The 25,522-nt window shown below is 55.6% G+C and overlaps 1 protein-coding gene across 1 annotated transcript; it reads left to right on the top strand.

The window, feature by feature from the left end:
- Positions 1 to 1,088: 1,088 nt before the first annotated feature.
- LOC111154821 (complement C1q C chain) lies at positions 1,089 to 20,844 on the top strand. Its single transcript, XM_022514744.1, has 8 exons — positions 1,089 to 1,183; positions 2,057 to 2,265; positions 3,248 to 3,784; positions 7,218 to 7,350; positions 7,656 to 7,849; positions 10,451 to 11,005; positions 18,790 to 18,975; positions 20,129 to 20,844. The coding sequence occupies exons 2-8, from the start codon at positions 2,064 to 2,066 to the stop codon at positions 20,701 to 20,703; spliced, it is 2,382 nt and encodes a 793-aa protein (XP_022370452.1). The 5' UTR covers positions 1,089 to 1,183; positions 2,057 to 2,063; the 3' UTR covers positions 20,704 to 20,844.
- Positions 20,845 to 25,522: the final 4,678 nt, after the last annotated feature.

Genomic DNA, 25,522 nt, shown 5'->3' with positions numbered 1-25,522 from the left:
CTCTCCTAACCTCCTGAATCCCCAGGAGCAAGAGAGGGGCTGGTGGGAGTTACTCAGGGCCCCCACTCTTATCCTGAGAACCCCCACTTATATCTGTCAGATACATATTGGGTACCATACAAGATTGCAAATGAAAAAGGGGTCCCAGAAGCTTGAAAACCCTGGCCCTGGACGATCTTCATCTGCCCAGGTCAATAGACTTGTTTTCCCCTCCTCATCTTCCTTTTGGTGAAATAGTCAGAGTGGGGGGTGGTGAACATGGTCATGGGAAGAAGCAGAAAGACCTGGTCAGCCTGAGCCTGAACACATTGCTCTCCAGACTGGAGAGAAAGGGTAGCTCTATCTAAAGGATGCTCGGGGTCCAAGCTGGTGAAGTGATGTGGGCTGACTGGTAGTGAGCACCCTGTCAGCAAGAGTAAGCAAGACTAGATGATCCTGCCAAAGGGTAATTCTTTAGGTGATAGCATTCATGGGCTTTTGTTGCTGTTTTTTAAATCCAATAAATGCTACTTATTAAGTGTTCATCCCATGCCAAGTGTTTTGTATATATATTATGTCATTGAAACTTTATAATACTCCGATGAGGTAAAATCTGTTGTTCCCAATTTATGAATAAGAAAACCGAGGCCCGGGGACATTAAGTAACTTCCCAAGGGCAGCTAGGAAGTGGCAGGTCTAGAAAGCTGATTACTAAGCTTCTCATCACTATTGCACTCTCCTTTGTGTTTTTCTGTTATTTCCCAAGCGTTATACAATGAATACATGTTGCTTTCATAAACTCGAAAAAGTCTTTCAAGTTACTGACTTTTAGAAAAACTCCGTCTGCCCTGATGTTCTGTGCATCCCTGGTTCTCACACCCCACCCAGGACCCCCTCCACGGCCTCTGTCTTTGCAGACTCCTGCCTTCCCGTCCCTGCCCCCACACCAGCTTGCGTGTGTGTGTGGGGGGTGGGGGGGAATGTCCAGTGTCCCAGTCTTGCTGAGGTCTGCTCAAACTGTCTCCGGGAGGCCTCTGGCCCCTGGGGCAAGGCTGGGGGCAGGCCCAGGGAAGGAGAAGGGGAAGTAGGAAGGGATGTGAAACTTGGCCACAGCCAGGCAGGCAGTACCCCTGCTGGGTGTCCCACAGCGGTCCCTGGGTGGAGGACAGGAACATCCAGTTGAACTGACGACCAGCTAAGGCAGGTGAGGCCAGCGCCCGAGGGGGAGGGGGCTGTGAAATTCAGGGAGCCAGGGGAGCTGGCCTAGGGGGCTGGACCACAAAGGCAGGGGAGGGGGAACACTGTCCTTGGTTCTCTGCCAGGACAGAGTTGGCCGGTGGTGGGGGGGGGGTCGGGATTCAGGACCCAGAATAAGTGAGTGGGGGGACCATCTTCATTCCTCGGGTTTGGGAGTTAGTGGGAAGTGGTGATATAAACCCATCCCTTTAACCAGTTCCTGGGTTTTGGCCTCCCCAAGACACAAGAAGCTGGGGAAAGACTGGGAGTGTCAGAGCCAGCGCAGGGGTCCCGTAGACAGTCCAGTAGGTGCTGAAAGGGGTCAAGTATTTGGGCGGTGGTGAGCACACGCATTGTGTCAGGGGCTGTGAATTCCTATGTGTACGCACAGCTCTGCCATCTGGGTGAGAGAGTGTTAATTTAATAACAAGTAGGCGCTCGATAAATATTTGTTCAATGGAATTGATCATCTGTAGGACTATATGAGTGTGTGGCTGAGTACGAGATGGAGTCCATTTGGGTGTCATTCGTGCATCCGGGAGTGTGGAGTGGATTGTGAGTCTGCTCCCTGTGTTTGTCCGTGTGGGATTGGAAGCCAAGTTTGTGTGTCTGAATGTGTAACTTCAGTTGTGTGTGGCATCTGTGTGAACTTCTGGTTCTTCATGTACGTGCGGGGTCACTGGGGCTGGGTGCAAGGTGGACATTGAAGGCCCTGGAGGTGTGTATGTGCCCTGGTGGCAGGGGTATGTATAGATATCATTGTAGGTGTGGGATTCAAGTGTATGTACGAGTTGGGTGTGTGTGAGTGTGTGAGGTCTAGCCCTGCCCTATGTCTTCGCAGTGGCATCATGGAGGCCCCGTGGGGCTGGCTGGTGGGCTGTGTGCTGGCCATATCCTTGGCCTCTACAGTGACCCAGGATGTGTGCCGAGCACCGGACGGGAGGGCCGGGGCTGCAGGACCACCCGGCCGAGATGGACGGCCAGGCCTCAAGGGGGAGCGAGGGGAGCCAGGTAAGCCCTTTCCTCTAGACCCCAGCACTTCATCCCTTGGCTGGGCCTGGCCTCCGGGGTGGATGCTTGGGGACAGCCTGGGCCCCCGCATGAAGCCCCTTCATTCTGCACTTGGTCCCAGGGGCTGAGGGGAACCTATCCTCCTCCTTGGACATGTTCCCAGGCTGCCAGGCCTCTCTCTGAATCCCCCTTCCTGCCTGAGTCCTCTCTCTCACGGACCACCACAAGCAACAAATGTGAAAGGTCTTGGAGCAGCGCCCAGTCCTGGGTTGTCATTCAGTTACCGGAACGAATAAGGCGCTCATCTTTGGACTCAGGAGACTCATCTTGCTGTGTGACCTCGAGCAAGTTACTGACTCTCTCTGAACCTCGGTTTCCTCATCTGTAAAATGGAAAAAATAACCCTACCTGGCACGTAGAGATGATCAGTTCATGGCAACTATCCTTTCTGCATCCTTCCAGCCCCCACACCCAACTCTGTCCCTGCTTCCCCATTCCCAGCCCCTTCCAGCTTCAGAAACTCACATTCTAAAAAAAAAAAAAAAAAAAAAAAAAAAAAAAAGGTGGGGGAGGGGGGTGGCTGTGAAGGAAAAAGGAGGAGGACATGCTCAGAGTAGAAAAAGATAATCTCAGTCCCCTTGAGCCTCCCAGTCCATAGCAGACCAGAAGGATTTGCATAAACATTTGCAATACTTGGCTTCCAGGCCTCCTAAATGTAGTCCCGAACCCAAAGAACTCAGGGGCAGTGGCCCAGCGGGGTATAGAGGAGCCTGTCCTGCTTTTGCAAGAACATGACAGCTTCCAAGTACCTGTTCTCACTTTTCTCCACTTTAGAGATAAGGAAGCTGAGGGTCAGTGGTTGAAACACTTGCCCAAGGTCACACAATCAGCCAGAATCAAGGTTTTGAAGGCCCAGGCACTCCCGCATCCTCCATCCCACCGCAGCCAAGGGTCCCAGCCATCTCCCTGAGGACTGGTGGACACTGGACTCCCCCTCCAGATCTGGCCTTTCTCCCCACAGGGGCTCCCGGCATGCGGACAGGCATCCAAGGCCTTAAAGGAGACCCAGGGGACCCTGGGCCCTCTGGAAAGCCTGGCAACATGGGCTTTCCTGGACCCAGTGGCCCCCTGGGGCTCCCTGGCTCCCCAGGACCGAAAGGCATCAAGGGCAACCCAGGAAACATCAAGGACCAGCCACGGCCGGCCTTCTCAGCCATAAGACGGAACCCCCCCATGGGTGGCAACGTGGTCATCTTCGACACGATCATCACCAACCAGGAAGGCCCATACCAGAACCACACGGGCCGGTTCCTCTGTGCTGTGCCGGGTTACTACTATTTCACTTTCCAGGTGGTGTCCAAGTGGGACATCTGCCTGTCCATCGTGTCGTCTGGGAGGGACCAGTTCCGGCGCTCCTTGGGCTTCTGTGACACCAACAGCAAGGGGATCTTCCAGGTGGTGTCCGGGGGCATGGTTCTCCAGCTGCAGCAAGGGGACCAGGTCTGGATTGAGAAAGACCCCGTCAAGGGCCGCATTTACCAGGGCCCGGAGGTGGATAGTGTCTTTAGCGGCTTCCTCATCTTCCCGTCCATCTGAGCCCCGGAAGGACCCTCCCGCCCCTGGCCGCACATGCTTCCTGCTGTGTGACTCCAGCCCACGCCTTCTACCTCTCTGGTTTCTATGGTCTGCTCTCTATCGGGGTGCTGTTGCTTTAGCCGCCTAAAGGGTGAGGGCTGGCTCCCGGAGCCCCCGAGAACTCACTGCCCACTGCCCACTGTAAGATGGATTTCCTCGAATTCTTCCTAGAATAAACACCTGAGTTCCTGTGTGCTGAGCCTGAGGTTCCAATGCTGTTCTGGGCACTGGGAGGGAGCACAGGAATGACAATCATTGAGTGCTTACAAGGCAGGCCTGTGTTTCGTATTTTACAACATGTATTGTTGTAAATACATGGGAGCCTCATCGGCCTGGGTTCAAATCCTAGGCCACCACTTACCAGTTGGCCAACCGTGGGTATATGATATAACTTGAGTGACCTCAGTTTCTTTATCTGTAAAATGGGAATAACAAAGGCACTTACTTCAAAGGCTTGTCGGGAGGACTGAATGACTTAATACACGGAAATTGCAGAACAGGGACTGCTTCGTAGTAAGGACTTGGGAAGTTTGAGCCATTATTGTATTTTGTTTCATCTGTAGGGTTGGGGAGTGAGGCGGGTATCATGACCCTACTTTCCAGATAATGAGGCAGGCTAGGGGCATGGGTGGACATAAAGCCCACGGTCAGTGTTGAAGAGAAGGAGCTGGGATTTGAGCCCAGAACTTATCGGTATCCAAGCCTGTGTGTGTGTGACGGCGGCCCTTGCCAGCCTCCACAGCCACACGCCTGACAGGTGACACTTGATTTCCAACCCTGAACCAGCAAAACATGGGCAAGACTCAGAGAAGGAGAGCGACAAGCCCAAGGGCAGGCAGCAGTCCTCCCCAAAGCTAGATTCCTGAGTCCTGCCTTGGGCTTCCCAGGCAAGCATGGAGGCTGTGGCCTCCTCCCTCCCGGGCTGGGCATCCCTGCTGACTGGGACTGAGAAGGTCTGGGGTGCCCATGGTGCATATTCCCGGGGTCCCACTTAGCCTGTGCAGAGCTGCTCGGAGGCAAGAAGCCCCCACCTCGTCCTCTGAATTCGAAGACAGTAAGTAGCTGGAAGTTTGGTCCTGAGGATGTCTAATGCCCTGGGTGTTTCCCCAGAGAAAGCCATTTGTGCCCTGTGCTGCGCACACACCACACACCTGCACACCACACGTGCACACTCGTTGAAACCTTCACACCCGCAGACATACTTGGGGTATCCGTGCTGTCCTACCCAGGCACCCCGTGTCTCAGACACCTAAGTACCCCTCCTAAACTGTCAGAAGTACACTCTTACACACACACACACATACACACACACACACACTCTTTCTCTCTCACACACACATACACACACATACACAACCTCGACACATGTGTCCCAGACACACTCCTGCCGCGCCCTCCTCATCCTCCAACACATATGTGCCTTAGCACCGCCCCAATTCTCTCACTCGCTGACCCTCACACACGCTCACACTCCCACCGGCCGGCCCCCGAGCCCCAGGATCAGTGTCTCCCACCTAATGTCGGACACAAGGGGCAGCTGGAGTCCCCACAAACCCATACCTCCCCCCAGGCTTCTGACAGACTCCAGAGACCCTCTCCTGGGCCGGGGCTGCCCCACCTGCAACTTCTGGGGGTCAGGAAGGAGAGGGTGACCCCGCTGGAGCCCCAGGGCCGCGCTGGTCTCCTCCTGCCCCTCTGCCTGCTTCGGGCCTCTGCTCCGCCCCAGCTCCCTGCCTCCCGGCCCAGAACATACACTTCTAGGAAATGAAGCAGATCTTCGAGCACCTACGATGGGCTGGGTATTTCCTAGCCACGGACACACCGGATCTCAGCAATCCCTCCTCACGGAGGCTCAGGGACAGGAGATGCCTACCCGCCGTCACACTGCCAGAGAGTGGCAAGACCGAGATGTGAACCAGCTCTGCTGACCCCAGAGTGGAGCGCTCCTTTCATTGCAATGGGACTCGAAGATGTCTGGAGTGCAGACCCTGCAAGTGGTGGGAAAGACCAGGCTAGTGCAGGGAGGGTCAGGCGGCTCCTTATCCTAAATCCCACCTAGACGCACCCCCGCACCCACCCTGCCTGGGGCAGATCACCTGGAGGAGGGGAACAGGCTCAGGCAGAGCCCTGCATGGCCTGGACGCTGGGGCAGGGCAGGCTGAGCATGGGCCAAGGCTGCCACCTGCTGGACATCACGGACCCGCGCAAACAAGATGAGAATGGAAGATGGGGTCTCCCCAGCAGTCATGTCTACCCTTTCTGCTCTTCCCAGCCCTCTACCTGCTGGGGACTTCCGGGGCCAAGTTCATTCACATCCTTGCCCTCAGCTCACATTCTGCAGCCCTGGGCGAAAGGGTGTAGGGACAGAAAAGGAGACTGATGCCCTTAAGGTCACTTGGTGGGGCAGGGGTAGAGCTGTGAACTCCCACTCACGCCTGGCACCAGGCTAAGCACTGCACTTGCCTCACGCACTGAGTCCTCACCACTGCCCTGCATGGGAGCTATTGGAACCCCCCATTTACAGAGGAGGAATGGATGCTCAGGGAGGTCAAAGGCCTCACCCCGAGTGACACCGGGGGCAGGTGGGGTGTCAGGGTGGGACCCCTCAACTGCTCAGCAGCCCCTCCTCCTCAGAATGTCATAGGAGGAGAACAGGAAGAGAGGAGAGGGCCCTCTCCCAGCTCTGCGAGCCTGGCCCCAACCAGCAACCCTGCAGCAGCCACCACAGGCTCCAAGACCAGAAGCAGGGGTGCCGGAGATGGAGGAGAAGGAGGCAGGGATCATCAAGGACCCCAGCAAAGGAAGACGTGCACACATGCAAAACCTAGACCTGCCCTCCTGCCCCCCCAGTATACAGACGGGAAGACTGAAGCCTAGAGTGGTTTGTGGAGGGCCTCAGAGCAAGGTAGTGGCAGGGCTGGATGACATCCGGGGCCACTGACTCTGTCCACCATGGCAGGCTGCCTGCCATCGAGGCTTGCCCATCCTGGTGTCCACCCCCAAGTGTAACAAATGAGAGGGGCAAATGGAAGATTCTAGAATAAGGCCTGCCACTTCACAAGTGCATGCAAGGTTTGTTTCTTGGGGCAGCGAAGCAGAGAGGTCAGAGCAAGGCTTTGGACCCCAAGAAACCATTTACACGTGATTTTTGGTAAGGACTTTCACACACACACACACACACACACACTCCAGCAGACCCCGGGGAGTAGACATTTCCTCATTTCAGACATGCATGACCCTGGGGTGGGGAACACAGGAGCATTGCTGCGGTCAGCCAGACTCAGTGCCCAAAAGAAAATCCTGAGTCAGGAAAAATTATGGGAAAGGGGATGTGGGATTGGAAGAAGGGTGAGCAGAGGGGAGGCGGCCGCCCAGCCTGCTCTGGGCCCTCCTCGATGTGACTACTCTGACACAGTATCCTCCTGCCTGGGAGAACGGAAGCAGATCTGAGGACATCTCTGGGACCAGACCAGAATCCTGCCAACCCAGGTGAGGCCAGGACCCCCGCCCAGACGAGGGCAAATGGCAGTTCCCCCTCCCACCTCCCTGAAACGTGGGGACAACTTGATAGGTGAAAGGAAGGAGGGTCTCCATCACTGCTGAGCTGAGGGCCTGGGCACAGAGATGTCCCATCCTCCATCCATCCTGTGGTCCCAGCCCTCAAGGGCCAAGGGAAGGGGGTTGGGGAAGGGAGGTAGGCTCCGGAGGGCTGAGAAGAACTGGCCTGGGGAACAAGAGAGTGAGGAGGGTGGGTGAGGGGCTGGGTGGGCCAACTCAGCTCTCTTCCTAACCAGATCCTTCCCCAGGATGGACATGGGGTCCAGTTCCCGGCCCCACCTTGGACTAAACCTATTGCTGCTCCTGCTGGTGCTGCCACTTGGGGGCCAGGCCAGCACAGGCTGCTATGGGATCCCCGGGATGCCGGGCCTACCAGGGGCCCCTGGGAAGGACGGGTACGATGGACTGCCGGGGCCCAAGGGCGAGCCAGGTGAGTCTGCCGGCCTGCTGGGGAGGCATCACTGGAGGCCTGGGGGCAGCGGGCAAGTGTCCATCAGGGGCTAAAGCTGGGGGGAGGAGGACAGCAACTTGCTAGCAAGACATGCAATCCTTCCTGCTGCACCAGCTCTCAGAACAGAGTCCAGCTTTCCTGGCAGATGTCACCCATCTCTCCTCAGACCCCAGGACTCAGTCCCCCCGTTCCCTAATTTTGTGCCTCAGTGTCTCGTCTGACACCAAGGAGAGAATGAGAGCACCTGTCCCAGGAAGTGGGGGGAGGATCACAGGAGATGATCCTGGAGACCTTTGGCAAATTCTAAAGTGTTGTGCACCTGCTCTGCGGCATGAACCTCAGGGCGGGGGCGGGGGGGTGCTGGGGGGACCCTGTGGAGTGGACATGGTGAGTGTCCACAACGCACAGATGGCCCTACCACTTCCTTGTGCAAAGAGCCTCAGTGTCCTCATCTGTCGAATGGGGAGACAGTAGTACAGGCTGCACAGGGGCGCTGGGATGATTAAACAAGCTGGAATGTAACCAAGCACCGTGCACGTGCAAGGTCTCGGGGACGCGTAAGCTATGCATGTTGCAGCTGTCATCATTGCTTTTATGGGAGGTCTGTGCTCACCTCCCTCCCTGGGATCCTGAGGAGCTGAGGGCATGGGGAGTGAGAAGTCGGGGTTGCAGAATGATGGGCAAGTCCGAGCGTGAGCAAAGAGGGCTGAAGACATGAAGGGGTGTGGGTGCTGGGCAGGTGCTGGAGTCTGGGGGCGCCTTCTGGGTCAGGTCCATATCTGGGATGCAGGTGTGTCTACAGCCAGCATGGGTGAGACTGGGGTGAGGTTGGACGGAGGTGATGGGGGGCGGCAGAAGCGGGGGTGGGCAGGCCAGGGACAAGGAATGTCCTTAGGATTTTCCCCACTGCCATCTTCCCTCCTGGCACTAGAATGGAATTTTACCAACAATACAGAAGGAAATCTCTGATTCAGGGTGAGCCAAATGAGGCCCCCAGGTCTGCCATTTTTCAAGAACTTATACTACAAGGCTGTCTCTGGCCACCCTGTGGCCTGGGTGGCTGACGGTCCCCAATTATTGAGCTCCTACTCTATGCCAGGCATGGTTCCAAATGCTCAGCATATGCTTATCTTATGGAGTAGGTAAAATTGTTAACTCCGTTTTACAAGTGAGAAAACTGCAGCCAAAATCCTTTTTTAAAGTGCCTTACGGCCATTTTATAAATGTTAAAGCTGAGGTTCAGAGAGATTAAGCAACTTACCCAAAGTCACACAGCGGAATCCTGTCCTATGCCAAAGGCCATGCCTTTGGCCACCACCCCCCCCACTTCCTGTCAGGCCCCTCCCCCAGCATGTGCGCCCCCTCCCAAACAGTTGCTGGAAGCTGTCCTGAAGAATAAGACAGGGCCCTGCGTGCCTCCAGGCCTCACCAGGAGCTGACCTTCCCGAGCACTTCCTGTATGGTACCCGGCTCTCGCACACTCCCGCTCCAAGCTCCCAGTGGCTTTCTGGGATCTGTTCCATTAAGCCCCTTCCTCAGTTAGGCACATGGAGGCTTGGGGAGGGGAGGTCACCTGCCCAGGGTCACATAGCTTTCACTTGGGTCTTTTGGATCCTGATTCCCTTTTCTAACTCCAGGACCTAAAAGGCTCACAGAGCCATAGAGGGAGGACCTGCCACAAATAGGTCAGCCCAGACAGCCAGCCCTCGGGAAGTCAGAGGAGGAAGCGGCCATGAGGACTGGCGGGCTTGGCCAGAGAGGGCTTCCGGGAAGAGGAGACTAGAGCCAGCCCCGAAAAGATGAGGACACTTAGGACAAGGAGAGAAAAGTCTCACAGGGGCTCAGATAGTCAGGGCTGTTGCAAGAATCGCTCGCTCTGACTGGGACTCAACCAGATTTGACTTTCAATCCTGACTCGACCTCCTCCTGGCTGCTGGGCCTTGAGCGAGTCTCTGGCCTCAGTTTCCTCATCCGTACCGTGAGAGAAGTTGAACCAGCCCAGGTGTCATAAGAGGCTTGTGGGGGGGAGCTGAATGGGGCCAGGGGAGCGGGAGACAGCAACCCCTTAGTTGCTGTCTTAGACGGGAACCCATCCAGTGGTTCCCATGTGCTAAGCTGGTCCGGGGTGGTTCCGTCTCAGGCACGGATACAACTTTTGTGGGGTTCTGAAGCTTATAAAATGATGAGGGCTCTCTTTTGAAAAGTAACACAAAATTTTCGGTACATCTGATTGCAGGGAAGGGGTGGGTACACATATCTACACAGGCTACAAATCGTGTTAGAATGAGTCCCAACACCTCCAGATGCTGGCCAGGTCTACTCTCTGCATCATAAATGTGGAAACTGAGGCCGACATACTGGGGAGCACCTTAGCCGTGGTCAGAGGGCAAGTCCATGAAGAGGCGGGACTCCAGCCAAGGCCTCCGTCTCTTCTAACTCCCTGCACACAGCCTCCAGCTGACAGTCCATCCAGGGAAGGAGGTTCCAGAGGCTAACCTCCAGGGTTTTGTCCCCTAGAGGACACCCCCAGGGTCCCTGTTCCCTGTCCCATCACTTCCTTCCCACCTGCTCTCTCCCCAGGAATCCCAGCTATCCCTGGAACACGAGGACCCAAGGGTCAGAAGGGAGAACCCGGCACACCTGGCTTTCCTGGGAAAAATGGCCCCATGGGAACCTCTGGGATTCCAGGGGTTCCCGGCGTCATGGGACCCCCAGGGGAGCCAGGGGAGGAGGGCAGATACAAGCAGAAGCACCAGTCCGTGTTCACAGTCACACGGCAGACGGCCGAGTACCCCAGGCCCAACAACCTGGTCAAGTTCAACAGAGTCATCACCAATCCACAGGGGGATTACGACACGAGCACCGGCAAGTTCACCTGCAAAGTCCCGGGGCTTTACTACTTTGTGTACCACACGTCGCAGACGGCCAACCTGTGCGTGCACCTGTACCGCAACGGTACCAAGGTGACCACCTTCTGTGACCACATGTCCAACAGCAAACAGGTCAGCTCGGGCAGCGTGCTGCTGCGGCTGCAGGTGGGAGAGCAGGTGTGGCTGGCGGTCAATGACTACAACGGCATGGTGGGCACCGAAGGCTCTGACAGTGTCTTCTCCGGCTTCCTGCTCTTTCCCGACTAGGGCGGTCAGACCGGCTCCAGCCCCAGGGCCGCCCCGTCTCCCTGAGCTTCCCCGCGAGAACCACTGTGCTCAGGCCATTCTCCCCACCTGATGGACTCCTCTTCCAGGAAGCCCACCCTGACCCCCTGCCCCACGTTTTCTCCCTCCTCTGAGCTCCTTCAGGAGTCACTGCTTTGAGACTTAACCAACACCTTCTAATACTGTCAACGTTTTTTGCCCCCCCCACCCCCAAGTCTTGGGAAAGGCAAGGAGATATATAAATAAATAAATAAGTTGATAAATATGCAAGTCTCAGGCTTCTCACTGCCAAGTTCTCCAAGAAGCGGCCTCTTCATCCTCAGCTTTGCACCTGCCGCCGCCATCTGCGGGCTCTAGATTTAGACAGAGCATCTAGCTGGTGCTCAGTAAAGGTTGGCACTCAGCATCCCGTGGCCATTTGGGAGAGTGTGATTGAAGGCCGCCAGAGGTCCCCAATGGGCCATCTGCTGTCACTTGTTTGGGTGAGAGGTGCTCCTGTCATTAAAGCTGTCCATGCTCACGGGTAAACAGGCGTGTTCGAATTCCCAGACCCGTGCTGAATTGTGGCTGCGCCTGTCACAGGAGGGGTTTGGGCTCAGGTAAGCCCAATGTAGACCAAGAGCAGATGGGCAGTGAATTTGTGCCGAATTAATGAATTAGTTGGGGCGAATGAATGATTAAATAGTGGGTAAATGAGTGACTAAAAGCAGAGTAAGTGTATGAGTGAGATGGGCATGAGCCAGTAAGAGAGAGAGAATCTGTCCCCCCATTTGTCTGATTCACCCCAAGTAACCGACAAAGTCTGGCAGCTCCCAGGAGCTTAGTGAACACCACTGCTGTCCCCAGGCTGGTAGGCTGTCCCCACAAGGCTCCTGATGGTTGGACTCAGATGCCATGATCCTTGCTGGAGGACCAGGAGGCCAGATTCTAGCCACAGTGCTTTCCCTGTGGTGACCATGAGAAGGGTTGATAGTTTAAGTTCAAAAAAGGTAAAAAAGTGTAACTTTCCTGGGCAGACTGCCCATCCAGCCTCAGAGCCCACCGAGACCCAAGGAGAACCTGCCCAGCCCGGCTGGGATCTCAGCTTGCTTCCACAAGGTCCCACGGGGCTCACAGGAACACTGACCCACCCAAGCGGGGTTGTCAGAACAATGGCTGCGGCCCACAGCCAGCACCACAAACTTTGGCTCTTTTGTTCGTGAAAGGAGCCATTCCACACCCTCCTGCCTTTGCCATGTTGTTGGGTGCCATGCCCCCCACCCCGCTCACACACTAGCCCTCCATCCACCTGGCGGATAGACACTCAGCTGTCAGGGTTCAACATAAAAATCACCTCCTCCACGAAGCCTTCCCTGATTCTCCCTTCTGTGTCTCCGCAGTGCCCTCCAGAGCCTTGGATCACAAACTAGGTGACTTTTTAGAGCCTATGTTCCCAAATCCGGTGGCACAAGAAAGTCATGCATGCGCACACACACACATACACACACGCAAGCACACACAGTGGGAACAGAAGCAAGAGCCCAGGAACCCCGCCTGGGTCACGGGGTGCCTCTGGCAGGGACAGGGCCAGGTCACGGGGCCACTCCCCTCGCGGCTCTCCTCCATCAGCCACTTAGCAGTCCGCCCAGCAACGCCACAAGTGATACAACTTTCTTCTCATTTCTCTTTTGTTTAAAAAATCAATACACCATTTATGTAGGCCACAGTGTCAGATCAGAAACCTGTGCTTTGGAAACGACAACTTTTGTGCCGTTTTTATTTTCCATAATTGTTTCCTTGTTGTTCTCGCTTTGTCATGAGAGAAGGGCCTTTGAAAATGCCAGCTTGTCTGCTGGGCTGAGAGGAACCCGGCGAGGCTTCGAAGGGGGGCAGGCAAGGGGGAGGGGGGTGGGACCGGAACAAGAAGAGGATGCCCCAAGGCACGGCTTGAGTCTGCTTGAGGTTCTCTCTCTCCCTCTCCCGCAGCTTTTCCCCTTGAACAAAATAAATAAACAAAAACTTTAAAAAGAAGACAAAGACACCCCAAGCCTCAAGGAATCCCTCTTAGACCGCGGAAACTTGAGGAATTGTACGTCTCTGCTGCCACGCTTGGTAGGGATCGTTCTCTCGGTGTCAGGGATGTGAGGCGGAGTTTTATAGGTACAGACACCAGCTGACTCCTACTCAGGGGCCGAGGCCCAGAGACCTCTCTGCTCCTGATCCCTGATCCAGGCATGGCTCCCATGCACCCAGCCTCCAGGAATTCATTCTTCTCTTCGTATATATAACACTGCCCCTGGGTTTGCATGTGGGACCTACAGAAGGCTGGGCCCTGGACATGCCGGGTTACCTCAACGGTCCCCCACAACCTATGCCTTCCATTCATATGTGGGGAAACTGAGGCCAGTAAATGTGCCTGAGGCCACATGGCTAGACCAAAGCAAAGCTGGGATTCAAACTTGGGAGAGGATGACTCCTAAGCCCATGGCTGTCCTCCCCTCCCTGCTGCCTCCTGCTCTTAGTCTTTGGCTGTCTCCTTGAACTCCAAGTTCAAGCTCACATTTTCTCATTGCCAACAGCCACCAAAGAATTAGAAGCCCAGGCCCAGGTGGCCCTTGGGGGCCCTCAGAAGAACCCTAGACTTGCAACCTATGAATTTACAATTTCACAGGCACAGAGACTAAGTGGTACAGAGCTCTACCCTTCTCCCAGCTCAGAATCCAATGCCTTCCCTCCTCATCCAGGCTCAGTCCCTTCAAGTCTATAGCTGGCCAAGCCCAGAGACCCTTTGGTTTTACCAAACTAGTCTCTTCTTTCCCTAATACCCACTGCAGGTAACCATTAATTTCCATCAGTTAGCATCCACAAGCTCAAAGATGTTCTGTCTCCAAACACAGATGTCAAGTGGGGCCCTCCTGACCTGTGGCAGCTCCTGATCTAGCTGAGCACCCATCCCTAGGAGGGGCACCCATCCCTAGGAGGGACACCTGTCCACATGAGGGGTACCCATCCCTGCGAGGGGCACCCATCCCAGTGAGGGGCACCAATCCCAGTGAGGAGGACCCGTCCCAGAGAAGGACACCTGTCTTTGCAAGGGGCACCCGTCCCAGAGAGGGGCACCTGTCCCCACAAAGGGCACCCACCGCTGAGAGGGGATCACGTTGCCTCAGATGCAGCGTCAGCGAGCAGGCTGAGACCCTGGCGTCAGGGAGGGCTCTGAGCCCCGCAGCTGCCACGTGTATGAGGTGTGCGCTGCAGCAATCCCTTCTTTTTCCTTTCCCTTTCCTTTTTTTTCCCCAAGATTTATTTATATATTTATTTTAGAGAGAAGAGTGTGCGCAGAGAGGCAGAGGCAGAGAAATAAGGAGAGAAACCAGCGCCCTGCTGAGCAGGAGCCAGACACCGGACTCGACCCCACGACCCATGAGATCACACACTGAGACGAAACCAAGAGTCCGACGCTCAATGGACTGAGCCACCCAGGCGCTCCTAGTCCCCTCTTTTCTCTGACACTTATCACAGAGGCCGTGAGACCACTGCGTCATTCAATGTTTAAACCAGTCTCCCCCAGTAGAAGGAACTCTCCTTGGGGACAGGAGACACGGCTGATTTGCTTGTGACCATCTCCAGCACCTAGCACAGGGAGGCTCATGATAGACATTTGTTCAGTGACAACTTTCTCCCCTCTGAGCCTCAGTTTTCCCCTATAGAAGGTGAGGGGAATGAGCTGGGTGACCTCCAAGCCTGTGTCCAGCCCGGACCTGGTGTGATTCCAGGATCAACAAGCAGTAAACTCCTGCCTATGCCCATCATGGTCACCGGCTTCGAGCCCTGCTGTCAGCAGAAGGAAGGGCTATCAATAAATAATGACCACATTCGAAATTCACGATTAGATAATTTTCTGAGAACAGGGCAAGAGCGGAAGTATAGAACGGGAAGAAGGCAAAGAAGATGCACCCAAAAAAAGGGAAGCCTGAGACATGCGTGATCTTAGCAATTAACACATACCCTATTCTTTCTAGTTTACCCTCCGCTTTCTCCTCCATGATTGCAAATGAGCCCCCCCCAGTGCCCTGTGCCGTCTACAGCACAGGTGTCCTTATAGTCCCATCATCTAGCAGAGGAAATTGGGGCTCCCTTGGGTCCTCTTGGCAGAGAATGTTTTGGCCCCCTTTCGAGACCTCAGGAATCAAGCTCACTGATGAGGGGCAGAGCCAGAAAATGAGTCACGGTTTCTGACTCCAAATCCAGTGCTCAGGCCCCAGGCCAGCCATGTTCTCATGTCAGGGAGGAACACCCATGTCTACCGGAGGGGATCGCAAGGCCGGGGGACCTTGGCACGCAAGCCACCAGTTGCGGCCATTCTCCCAGCACAGCCTGTTCTCCCAACAACTGCTGAGCTGGCGAAACCAAACCGGCCAACCACCCTCCCCATTTACAGTAAAGCCCTCCAGATTGCAGAAATGGGACCTGAAACTGCCTGGGTGGGCCAAGAGTGGAGGGGGACGTCCTGCTGGGGCCAGGGGAGGGGGCCATCAGGGGAAGGCCCTTCCTGTCTCTGGGGACTGGAACTTCCGCTTCGGCCTGAGAGCAGCAGGCGCCTAGGTCCTCGTCCCACTGCTGCCCAGCCCAGCGGCATCACCGGACACCAGGTTCCCAGGTGAGGTTGGGGTTTGGCGCCTGGGGGGAGCGGCAGCAGGACCCATGTGGCAGGGGGTGATGATTTCCAAAGGGGACCCCTTGCGTCCCCTGCCTCAGAGCCACCAGGGGCAATTAACCGTCTGGGTCCCTGGGCCCAATCCCAGATCCGGGGAGTCAAACTCCCTGGGGGTGCACTTGGGGGTCTACGGCTAGCCCTGAGTGATGGGAGGCACCCACATAAGAGCTTTGGAGTCAGCAAGACTCGAGCCGAGTCCTGCTTCTCTCTCTTAGATGCCAGTGACCTGGGGCGAGGCAGGTAACCTCTCTCAGCTTCGACCCTCTCTGGGAATAATAGAACATTCTAGGGGCACTGAGAGCCCCAAAGGAGGTCAAGCTTGACCTGGTTCAGGACATGTCAGAGGCACAGGTGAAATTAGAACCCAGGTCCCCCTCCGCCCAGCCCAGCATTTCTCCAACACCCGCCTTCTCTCATTTCCTCTCCATCTGCTGAGAAAACTCAGCCTGACTCTTTCAAGGAACGAATTTGACTTGTAGGTGGAGTGGCGAGCAGTTAATAGTTAGCCCTGAGTGAAGCGAACCCTGTTTGTCAAGGAGGGGGTGGGACCACACACCCCATGAGAGACCACGTTCCTCTCAGACTCCATCTCACTGAATCCTCCGCCCTGACAGGTAAAATTTGCTTAAGAGGCCCAGGGAGGTTAAGGTCCTTGCCTGAGGTCATACAATGAGCTGGCAGCAGAGGGGCAGTGTAAGTCCAGTTGGCCTGATTCCAAGCTGGGGGTGGGGCAGGAAGGGACTGTTGGGGGCTGGAAGGATTTGGGAGGACTGCTGACACGGAAAAGATGTGAGGGGCAAGTCTGGCGGTGGTGATGCATGGCGGGGAGAGGGATCAGACCAGGTGAGTCCTAGGTCCTAGCCCAGATCTGAGATTCAGTGGGCCCTGAGATGAGCCAGAACCCGGATCTTCCCCTCCCCCCACCCCCCCTCCTGCTTTCCCAGGAAGCCTGAGTCTCATGGTGGGTCTGGGCCCACTGCCCTCATGCCCCCCCCCCACCATCAGATTGTAGCTCTCCACCCCTGGGCGGCATCCCCCTGAGACCTCTTTTCCCCGAGCCCCATCTCCCAAAGGGGCTGGATCCTGTTTTATACTTTTCCAACCATCCTCTATCATATCCGGGGGTTTGTAGATGATGGGGATAATACAGAAACAGCTACTATTCGTTCAGCATTTCCACCATGCCAGGTCCTACCTCATCCGTCCTCCCACCAATCCTACATGCCAGAGGTTAGTATTATCCCCATTTCGTGGAAGGGGAAACACGCCAGAGAGAAGCCATTTGCCTGAGGCCCTTACTTGGGAGAGGCAGAGGACTGACTGGGGCCCTGGCAGTCATCAGGGGTCCCTGACATAGAGCCCGCTACAGCAGCAGGAGCAGTAAGGATAGACGCCTCCACTGAGCGCCATACCCCGCGCTGCTCCAAATGCCACCACACCTTGGCCCCATCAGCTTGTCTGGCTCCGAAGCCCACGTTCGAACCACCAGGCTCAGCAGCCTCTTAACAAAACACCCTGTGAGGTTGAAGATGCAAAGGACATGGGTAGGAATCCCAGCCCCAAAGTGGTCTTGTGACCTTGACGGGGGTCCCACCCTCTCTAATACCCAGTCTCCCCATCTGGAGGAGAAAGCTGGGTGCCTCCCTGGAGGTGGATGGGGGCTGTGTTGAGGACCACATGCAATGAGACAGTGGCACGTACTGTGTTTGGCCCGGAGCCTGGCTAAGTGCCCAATGTGTGGGTTACTGAAGTGGTCCAATCCGTCACTCTGTAAAACCTCCAGGAAGATTGGGAACCGGTCTCATGCAAAGATAAACAATTTAGGTTTAATTTTTATTATATGAATGACCCTCAATTTTTTTAAAGATTTATTTATTTTAGAGAGAGAGAGTAAGCATGAGCAGGAGGGGCAGAGGGAGAGGGAGAGAGAATCCCAAGCAGACTCCGCACTGAGCCCCGAGCCCGACGTGGGGCTCGATCTCACAACTCCAAGATCATAATCTGAGCCGAAACCAAGAGTCAGGTGCCTAACCGACAGCGCCATCCAGGTGCCCCTGTCCCCTCAATTTTGTAAAGCAACAGTGGATCCGATGAGTTTTAAGTTCCCTTCTGTCTTGAGAATTGATGCTGTGGGGAGTTGGCTGTGCTGACCAGATCAAGACAGCACAGTTCTTCCTAGTTCTCTGGGATTCAGAAGGGGCCAGTGTTTCCCTCCTCCGCCAGCCTTTGGAGGGACCTGAGGATACTTCATCTGCAGAGATGGCCTGCTGTGCGGGCAGGCATACTGGCTTGAGAGGCAGATGGGCCTGGGTTTGAGTACTGGCTACAGTCCTTCCTGTATGACCCTGAGCAAGTGTTGCAGCCTCCCTGAGCCACCAGGTCCTCTTTGGTATAAAAATAACAGCTTCCTCCAGGCTGTGCTCTGAGGGTGTAAAGTGGCCTGCTCTGGAAACAGAACTGGCTCCCTGAACTCAGAAGCTCTATTGAATGAGAACGCTTGCAAGAAAATCCAAAGCCAGAGAGCCACAGCCTTGACGTCCCATCCCTCCGACCCCTCACTCACCTCCAGCCACACTGGCTTCCCTGCAGGGTCCCCGATGCTCCAGGAGCTGTCCTACCTCCGGGTCTTTGCCCCTGCTTCCTTTCCTTTTGGAACATTCCTGCCGCAGTCCTTGCTGAACCTCCAGCTCTCAGCCCGAACACCCCTCTCAGAGATGCCGCCTGCCCACTACAACCCAGAAAACCATCCACCTGCCCCTCCACCCCAGTGGCTCTCCCTCTCCCTCCAAGCACCCCTGCGTTTCCTGCAGAGAACTCTGCAGACTCTCCCTGCTTCCATTGACTTCTCTGTTTACGTGGTTATCATCCGCCTTCTCCTAAGGCTACCAGCTCCATGAAAGCAGGAGCCATTGTTGTGTCACCCCAGCACCCAGCACAGGGTCTGTCTTGGTGGAAAGGACACACTCAGTGAGTATGTGAAGGAGTGAATGAATGATGGCACACGTGCTACGAGTCTCGGTGGCAATAACCCACTCCATCTTCTTGTCCCCCCACAGGTGGTAGCTGAGACGGGGCGGTGATGACGGCCCCGAGGGGCTACGTTCTGGTGCTGCTGCTGCTCCTGAGTCTGTCGGGTGCCTCCCGGGCCCAGAGCAGCTGTACTGGGCACCCGGCCATCCCTGGCATCCCGGGCATCCCCGGTGCACCAGGCTCTAACGGCAAACCTGGGACCCCAGGGATAAAGGGAGAGAAAGGTACTGCCCTCTTTGGGGGATACGTTTGTGTCATTGAGCAAGGCCCCATCTCCTGCCTCCCCGGTCACAGCGGCTGACCCGAGAGATCGCGAAAGCACTTGCAAATCCATCAGCTTGCCAAGCCCCCCCTTCTCCTCCGCCCTGCATTAACTTTGAGAAAAGGGAATTCCGATTCCCATTTTACAGCCCAGAAAACTGACGTCCAGAAGGACTACTTTTGCCTGAGGGATCCACGTCCATATTGAGGCTGAGACCAGCCCCTGGCTCTCTCACCCCTAAGACCAGGCAGACAGAGAGCACCGCGGCAGACGCACAGCCCTGGGCTATCTCCCGGGTGGGTGGCTTCCCCTCCCTGAAATGCAGTTTCTTTACCTATAAAATGTGGGCAGATTCTTTGCAGGGTTGTCACAGGGTTCACATGAGACTTCCCACCAAGACAACCCCCTGTAAAATGTCTCTCGTTCATTCATTTAACCAAAACCAACTTTTGTCTTCACATAATCGCAAGTGACCCTCGCAATCCCACAAAGTATCCTCATGAGCCCATTTTACAGAGGAGGAAGCTGAGCCCCAGAGAGTGTGACTCCATCAAGGGGACATGACTAATAATGGCAGGTGTGGCGGGACATCTGTCTGTCCCCTGGGCCCATGCTCTCAGCCACAATACTCTGCCCCTTCCCTGGAAAGGAGGTTTTGTCTCACACTGTGCCAAACAGAGGAGTAGCGGCCGCATGGAGGGCCCATGAGAAGGTTTCCAAGACCCAGTTCTAGGCTCCAGTGAAAGGAATGTCGGGATTGATTAAAGATGTCTACCCTGGGGAGGGTGTGAGAAGGGAGAGTATGTGGGCCGAGAATTCATTCTCCGGCTCCAGGCTGGAACAGGGGAGCCTGTATGAGCTGGTGAGGAGGGCAGGCCCAGCACCCTCCCTAAGGAGACACCACTGTCCGCTCCTCGGGTGTCAGGGGAAAGCGGGGCTGGGAGGAGACCCCCCCCACCCTCCTCTCTTCCACACACAGCAAGCTGGGGCCCGGAGAGGAGCAGGGACATGGCAGAAGTTACACAGCCAGGCTCCCGGACCCCTAGCCCGGGGGCTCCTTCTTTGGGTTCTCAGCGATCCCTGGCCCATCATGTCTCTTGTATCTGCTTTTCCAGGGCTGCCAGGGCTGGCTGGAGACCACGGCGAGTTCGGGGAGAAGGGAGACCCAGGGATTCCTGGGAAACCAGGCAAAGTAGGCCCCAAGGGCCCCATTGGCCCCAAAGGTTCCCCAGGCCCCCCCGGAGCCCGTGGCCCCAAGGGCGAGTCAGGGGACTATAAGGCCACACAGAAAATCGCCTTCTCTGCCACAAGGACCATCAACAGCATCCTGCGGCGGGAGCAGCCCATCCGCTTTGACCACGTGATCACCAACGAGAACCGCAACTACGAACCTCGCAGCGGCAAGTTCACCTGCAACGTGCCCGGCATCTACTACTTCGCCTACCACGCCAGCTCGCGAGGGAACCTGTGCGTGAACCTCATGCGGGGCCGGGAGCGCATGGAGAAGGTGGTCACCTTCTGCGACTACGCCCAGAACACCTTCCAGGTCACCACGGGCGGTGTGGTCCTCAAGCTGAGTAATGGGGAGAACGTGTTTCTGCAGGCCACAGACAAGAATGCCCTGCTGGGTTTGGAAGGTGCCAATAGCATCTTCTCCGGGTTCTTGCTCTTCCCAGACGCAGAGGTGTGAGCTGTGGGGCTGGCTGGCTCCTTCCCCATCCCCTCCCCCTGCCAAAAGGCTCACTTGGACCCCCAACCCCAACCCCACCAGACCAAAACGCACAGTAGGGCTCCGTGGATGTTGCTGAAGGAATGAGCAAATAAACTTTTCAAGGCCAAAGGACAGCTGTCTAATTCAAATCTGTCTCCCAATACCTAGCACACAGTAGGTGCTCTGAAGTGCTGCTTGGATGCTGGTTGAATGAATGAATGTGTGGATGACCTCTGAAAGCAAAAACTCCATCTGATCAGAGGTGAATGGAGAGCCAGACTGCCCAGCTCTGTGACAGCCACACAGTGGGAGATGGGGAGGGAACACCGTCTACTGAGCACCTACCGTGTTCCAAGCGCTGGATTAGACCCTTTCATTGTCTCATTAAGCCTCACACTCATGGGAGAAGATAGGGTACATCATGCCCAGTTTATAGAGGAGAAGACTGAGGATCAGAGGGACAAAGGGATTGTCCTTGATCCCACAGGCAGAACTGGGTCGGCCCACTGATGACTTGAGACCCCTTTCAAGGCAATGTACTGAGGCTGGACACTACAAAGGTTTTTGTTTGTTTGTTTGTTTGTTTTAAGATTTTATTTATTTATTTGACAGACAAAGATCACAAGTAGGCAGAGAGGCAGGCGGGGGAGTGGAGCAGGCTCTCCGCTGAGCAGAGAGCCCGATGCGGGACTCGATCCCAGGACCCTGAGATCATGACCTGAGCCGAAAGCAGAGGCTTAATCCACTGAGCCACCCAAGCGCCCCACACTACAAAGGTTTTGTCTTTTCTTTTCTTTCCTTTCCTTTCTTTTTTAAGATTTCTTTTGAATCTTTATTTGAGAGTGAGAGAAAGAGAGCATGCAAGTATGGGGAGGGGCAGAGACAGAGGGAGAGAGAATCTCCAGCAGACCCCACACTGAGCACGGAGCCTGATGCAGGGTTCCATCCCACAACCCTGAGATTGTGACCTAAACCAAAATTAAGAGTCAGAGTCTTCATCGACTGGGCCATCCAGGCGCCCCACTTACAGAGGTTTTCTGCTTATAACATCACATCCCCCTGCCCAAAGGATCAAAGGGTCCTCCTGTAACATCTAAACTGACTGTGAAATCAAGACCCTTCCCCTCTTGATTCTCCCCACACGCTCCCCACCGAAACCCTTCCCAGCCTGGCACAAACTTGGCCATCCAGTTAGAACAAACATCACTACCCTGCTCACTAACCTGTTGTGGTTCCCCACGGCCAACTGGATAGACTCCCAGCCCATGAGCCTAGCCCTCCAGGCTCTCCGTGGACTGGCCTTCCGGTCTCACCCCTTCCTTTCCCTGACAAGGACTCCACTCGGGACCACTGGGTCCTCTATCTTCAGGCAAGCTCTGTGCTGTCCCACCTCGAAGCCCTTATGCTCACAGCTCCCCTCGGCTCCTACAAGCCCCACTCAAGTCACATCATCTCCCTGTAGCTGGGCCATCCCTGAGCTCGCTCTTCTGGCTCCTCTGACCTCCCCCCGCCCCACTTCTCACATGTGCAGGGCTGAGCACACACAGCCTGCCTCGGGCTTTTCACTCATACCCAGCCCATCCGCCCAGCCTGGCAAAGCAGGACTTACCGAACCCCCACAGAGCCCAGTGGGCACCACAGCCCCTCCATAAAGACCAAGGACACAGGCATAGGACCGTTCACTGTCGTACCCCTCTACCTGCTCACTGTAGCCCCTCCTTCTAGTGCTAGTCCACCAAGACCAAGGACCGATCCTGACCTGGGGTAGGAGGGATTTAAGGCTCTCCACTCCCGCCTACTACAGAGGGTCAGAGCAACCAGACTCTTTGGAGACTGGCCTGTTTCTCAGGACTCCGTTCACGGGGCATAGCTTCTGGTCTTCTGGGCCTCAGGCCTGGCCTTGACAACCTGCCCCAACCTCAGACTCTCCAACAGGGACCGGCAGCCTTTTCTCATAGGGGCTGGGCCTTCTTTTTTGCTGTTCAACCCTTTCAGTACAAAGCATCTGCCTGGTCTTTGACTCAAGGAGTGATAGTTATCACACCACAATGGAGTTACTGAGCCCCTATCGCTCTGTGTACCTTGTTCATTCAAGTTCCTCCACAAAGCCTAGGAGATGCAAAGTGCTCTCCCCCTTTCACAGATGAGAATCTGAGGCTCAGAGAGAGCAGGTGATTTGCCCAAGGTCACACAGCAGCAGGGACACAGTGAGGGCTGGAGCCTGTGAAGCCTTCTCCGTAGCCCCCCCCACCTTCCTCCCAAACCCATCGGACCTTGCGCGGGGTTGGGGGTTGGTTCTTGAGCCTTTGCAGTTGGATCCCTCCATACAGGGCTGTACTCCCCGCCCAGGGGCGGACCCAGCTGCAGGTGTCAAGCACACGCAGGGCACCCCCTCTCGCTGCAAGGACCCGGGCACAGCCAGCTGTGGCCCAGAAACCAGCGCTTGTCTCCAGTGGTGCCTCCAGCCCGCTGGTTCTCTCGAAGGACCCACGCTCCTCTCACGCCTGACGCTGCAGCCTTTCCTCCACTGGAACCAGCAACCCCACCCCAGGCAGGACTCTCTTCACAGGGCCCCTTTCATGCCCTCCCCAGTCAGCTCCCAGATCAGCCAGAAATCCAAGGCTCACTGAGTGTCCCGCCACAACCACCCCATTAAATACACGTGAGTGTACACAAACGTAACTACAAGGAAACCCTTCACCTTTATTATTGCTGTTTCCCAGCCAGTGGGGAGGGTTCACCTCGACGGCTCCCTGGGGAGATGCTTGGGGTTTCAGCACAGGAACTAGGACCAAGATAACGGAGGGGCCCCGAGGCGACCTCTGACAGCTCTCAGGACCGGCCTAGCCCATCACTGCCTCGATGCCTCCTTTTCTCTTTGCCCCCTATGAGGGAACAGGACTGGGGCTGAACCTCAGATCTCCTGGCTGGGCCAGCAGTTGGGCAAGGGAAAGGAGGGAAGAGGTTCCCCTCAGGCCTATGACCCCTGACCTTGGCACACCCCCCTTGACCCCTTGACCCTGACTCCCAGCCCTCTACATGCCAGAGCCCTTTAAGATGCAAATGACAGAAACCCCCTCATTCCGACTTAGGAGCAAAGGAGGAACTTCTCAGGAGAGGCCAGAGGTGTCCTACTGAACCCAGGAGCAGGTAGGACAGCCTGGTATCTGTGGACATAGGATCCAGACATGGGTGACCCCAGCCCAGGGCTATCTGGTCTCCCTTTGAAACGTCTCAGCTCTGAGCTTCTCTCTGCAGGTTGGCCCTCCCAACTGTTAAGGCAAGTGGAGGAAAATGCATGTCTCCAAACAATGGCCTTGCCCACCAACTTGGGCCCTTCCCCTCACAGGCATGACACAGAGACTAATGTCTCCAATTCCCAGATCCCAGCAGAGGGGATCCGACTGGCCCTCTTTGGAGCAGGGATATGCCTGCCCCATCAGCAGAGGCCCAGAAGGCATAAGCCTGGAGCAATGACAGCAGCTACTGGAAAGCATTTTCTCCTGTGCTATTGTAATAAGCCTAACAGGTAGATGTTCTAACCGCTGGTTCTCAAACTGCGGGAGTGTCACAGTCCCCAGGGGGGCTGGTATCAGAATTGCTTCTGAGCTCCCTTGTCCTGGGGCTGCAGCAGCCTCTCTGGACCACACTTCAAGAACTGCTGCTCTAGGGGCGCCTGAGTGGCTCAGTGGGTTAAAGCCTCTGCCTTCGGCTCAGTTCATGATCCCAGGGTGCTGGGATCGAGCCCCACATCGGGCTCTCTGCTCAGCAGGGAGCCTGCTTCCCTTCCTCTCTCTCTGCCTGCCTTTCTGCCTATTTGTGATCTCTGTCTGTCAAATAAATAAAATAAAAATCTTTAAAAAAAAAAAAAAAGCTGCTCTAATCTTCCTGCTCCTGTTCTATAGATAAGAATGTTGAGGCACAGGGAGGGGACGTTACCTGCCCATGTCACACGGAAGATCTAGGATTTAGATCCAGGCCTATCTAACCCAGCAGTCCGCGTATTCAGCTCTATCCCCTACTCCCCAGACCCCGGGGGCCCGCTAAGAAGAGGAAAGGAGGATAAAGGGCAAAGAAGAAGACAGGTGGGGGCTGAATGACACTGCTCCCACAGTGGACGGCTCTGAGCACTCACATTGAGTCTTGTAACCGTTACAATTATGTTCCCTTTACACAGATGGGAACACTGAGGCACAGAGCAGTTAAGAGACTTGCCCATACTGCACAGTTAGTAATAGAACCGGGATTCAACGCAAGGCAGTCCAGCTCCAGAGGCCACGCTCTCCGCTACAGCAGGTGCGAAGCCTCCCGAGGGGTTGTGCAGTGTTGCCCTTAAGAGCACTCGCTCTCGAATGGGACAGACCCAAGTTCAAGTCCCACCTGGGCTTCTTAGCAGCTGTGTGGCCTTGGTTTCCTATTTTACCCTCTTACAAACAGCATAGCCATGAGCAGCCAACTGGCATCCTTGATTCTTCTCTCCCATTAAATTCCAGCAAGTGGACTCCCTAAGGGCAAGTGCGTGCAAACTTTGAAAGCTTTGAAATGCCGTTCCAAATGCAGGAACCAGTGGTGAAGGCTTAGTGTGCCAGGCCAGCTCCAGGTTTGCTGCCACCAGGGGGGAGCAGACACCACGAGAAGGACAGCCTGGAAGAGGGGCTCAGATGGGCCTCGGAGCTCCACCTCCCGCTCTCTCTCCTCCCCAAGACCGCCCCACTCCCAGCCTGCACTCTGAGCTGCTCAGGTGGGGCCAAAGGTCAGCTTTGAAGCCCGAATGTCCTCAAATCGTGGCTCCAGCATC

This window comes from Enhydra lutris, unplaced genomic scaffold (assembly GCF_002288905.1).
Source record: "Enhydra lutris kenyoni isolate GAN:26980312 unplaced genomic scaffold, ASM228890v2 scaffoldscaffold38, whole genome shotgun sequence".
Taxonomy (NCBI): Eukaryota; Metazoa; Chordata; class Mammalia; order Carnivora; family Mustelidae; genus Enhydra; species Enhydra lutris.
This window is presented reverse-complemented; position numbering and strand designations above follow the sequence as displayed.